Below are 2,500 nucleotides of genomic sequence, written 5' to 3'. Positions count from 1 at the left end.
GACTGACCTTGGAGGATGAGGAAGACCTTGGAGGATGAAGAAGACTGACCTGGGAGGATGAGGAAGACCTTGGAGGATGAAGAAGACTGACCTGGGAGGATGAGGAAGACTGACCTTGGACGATGAGGAAGACCTTGGAGGATGAGGAAGACCTTGGAGGATGAGGAAGACTGACCTTGGAGGATGAGGAAGACCTTGGACGATGAGGAAGACTGACCTTGGACGATGAGGAAGACGTGGGCGATGCGGGGCTTGTTGCTGGCCTGGAAGCTGCAGGTGTACAGGCCTTCGTCGGCCACCTCCACCGTCTCTATCTTGATGGAGAAGTCGCTGCTGTTGGTGTTGACCAGCGACACCCGCCGGTCCAGAGACCACTTCTCCTGCCCCGCAAACAGGATGTTGGACCGGTTCAGCCAGGCCTTGTGGGTCACCTCCTCATCTATCTTACACCTGGGAGAGAGGAGGGGGTACGGGGGTCAGATGTAGGGGTGATATGACCTCCTCGTCTATCTTACACCTGGGAGAGAGGAGTGGGTACGGGGGTCAGATGTAGGGGTGATATGAGTCACTCTACTTAAGTGGGTCAGATGAATGAGGTCCCAGGCTAAAGAATGTGTCTTGAAAAAGAAATACTGTATGAGATCATCCTATTATGGAGCATAACACCTGCAATAATTAAGTCTGGCAAATGATTAATCACTATCATGTTTGCAACTCCTTTTCACAAATATGTATGCATTGTTTGTGACACAATGACAATTTTAAATTCTGTATCACCTTATTATTTTTTACAAGGAAGGTAATTGATCTTTCATTTAAAGATTTGCATTGCATTTTTCAATGTGCCAGTATTGTATCGGATAGTACTATGAAAGCCAATTAAAAGCCAAATAGACTTTTCTTTTTTCAATTTGGCATGCATTATGCATACTGCTGAGTTTTTCATTTTCATTTTCATTGTGTCACAAACGATGCATTTGGGAAAAGACACAATAGTCCGAGCACAATAGTGATTAATCATTTAGCAATTTAATCATTTGCTTAAATGTCAGATTTCAGTATGGCAGGTAGTATATGCTTCCATACGGTATCATATCCATTCCAATGCAGTGAAGGACAACACATAACCTTCTGTACTGTATGACAGGCTACAGCCCAGGGAGGAGAGAACGTGATTGGCTGGAGTAATGGAATCCATCTGCCTTCTCCTCTCACGCCCGAGCACCATGTGACTAGATGTACTTGTTACATTTGGACGTGGTATAAGTCTAGTCACAGATTGATCGGCACACGGTAGTAGACGTCTAAACAACGACCTGTTCTGATCCAGACTAGACTCACTCCCATATCAAGTCAGTTTACTCTGACACCAACAATGAAAGACGCCCCAGGCCCTTACTGTAATCATCTGGCTCCTACATTACAACCACTCAAACTGAAATATGAAAGTATGACTGCAGTACTGTCATTTAACACTAGATGTCGATACCCAGCTTTAACTGGGGACAAGGGCAAGCCTGAGTAGGCCTTCACAGGCCTAATTGATGATGTCAAGGTAAGAGTCAGTGAGAAGATAGATCATGCTGCCCTAAGTCACACATCACCAATGTCAATGAAATATTATGAAAAGGTACCAGGGCAATGTTCCTCTCTAGGCAATATGAGGTGACATTGACGATGACCAAAAAGAAACCTGACAGCGTTTATCATACGTCGCTGATAGACAGAATATGGCGGATTTCTGGCCTATCTGGCTGTTGATAAACTGTCAATTTTACTAGCCTATATAACATATTCGACCTGGTTGGTGACACCTAATAATATTGCATGTGTCAAGGAATTGCCAATTCAACCAGCATGACAGGTGAAAAAAAACAAGCTTTCCCATGTAATTAGAAGGTGCAGGTGTAAAGCAGTTACCTCAGAATGACCGACTGTCCTTCCAACACTGTAATGTTGTCGGGCAGGTGTCCACCGAAGTCGGCTCCATGCACACTCGGCCCTGCCAAGGAGAGAGAGGAGAGGGAGGGTGAGGAGAGGGAGGGAGGGTGAGCATAATGCCCTTATAACAACATTATAACAACAACAGACGGTCCATTCGCATTCTCCTCCCCAGTTGGCGTGCCGGGTGCTCAGTGCTTCATTGATCCATCCAGGTTAGGCATGATTCGTTTTGCGGTTTACTTCGTTATTAGCGAAGGGAAAGTCATAAATATACACACAAAAGTGGCGTAGAGTCTGGACTGACCCCCCCCCATCTCCCCCACCCCCTCCCTTTCCCCCTGCCTACATATGAATAATGATTTGGTTCTGCCCTGTGCAGAGCAGCGCCGCTCATTCAACAGCGCCGATAATGAGCCAGGGGAAGAGGATTCACACAGAGCAGCCGGAGCGTGAAATGAAGGGACAGCACCGGTGATGCTCACTCTGCCCAGACACACATACACACACACACACACACACACACATACACACACACACACACACACACACACACACA

The 2,500-nt window shown here is 46.4% G+C and overlaps 1 protein-coding gene across 1 annotated transcript in view; it reads right to left on the bottom strand.

The window, feature by feature from the left end:
* iglon5 (IgLON family member 5) overlaps positions 1-2,500 on the bottom strand; it is a gene marked incomplete at both ends in the record, with an annotated part of 20,122 nt that overhangs the window by 17,157 nt on the left and 465 nt on the right. The window contains 2 exons of the mRNA XM_080540473.1: positions 218-450; positions 1,921-2,002. Coding sequence (XP_080396599.1) covers positions 218-450; positions 1,921-2,002 — 315 coding nt within the window. The remainder of the gene's footprint in view (positions 1-217; positions 451-1,920; positions 2,003-2,500) is intronic.

Source organism: Nansenia antarctica (assembly GCF_963989245.1).
Source record: "Nansenia antarctica genome assembly, chromosome: 10".
NCBI classification, from domain to species: Eukaryota; Metazoa; Chordata; class Actinopteri; order Argentiniformes; family Microstomatidae; genus Nansenia; species Nansenia antarctica.
The sequence above is the reverse complement of the archived record's forward strand: the minus strand, read 5'-3'. Positions and strand labels throughout refer to the sequence as shown.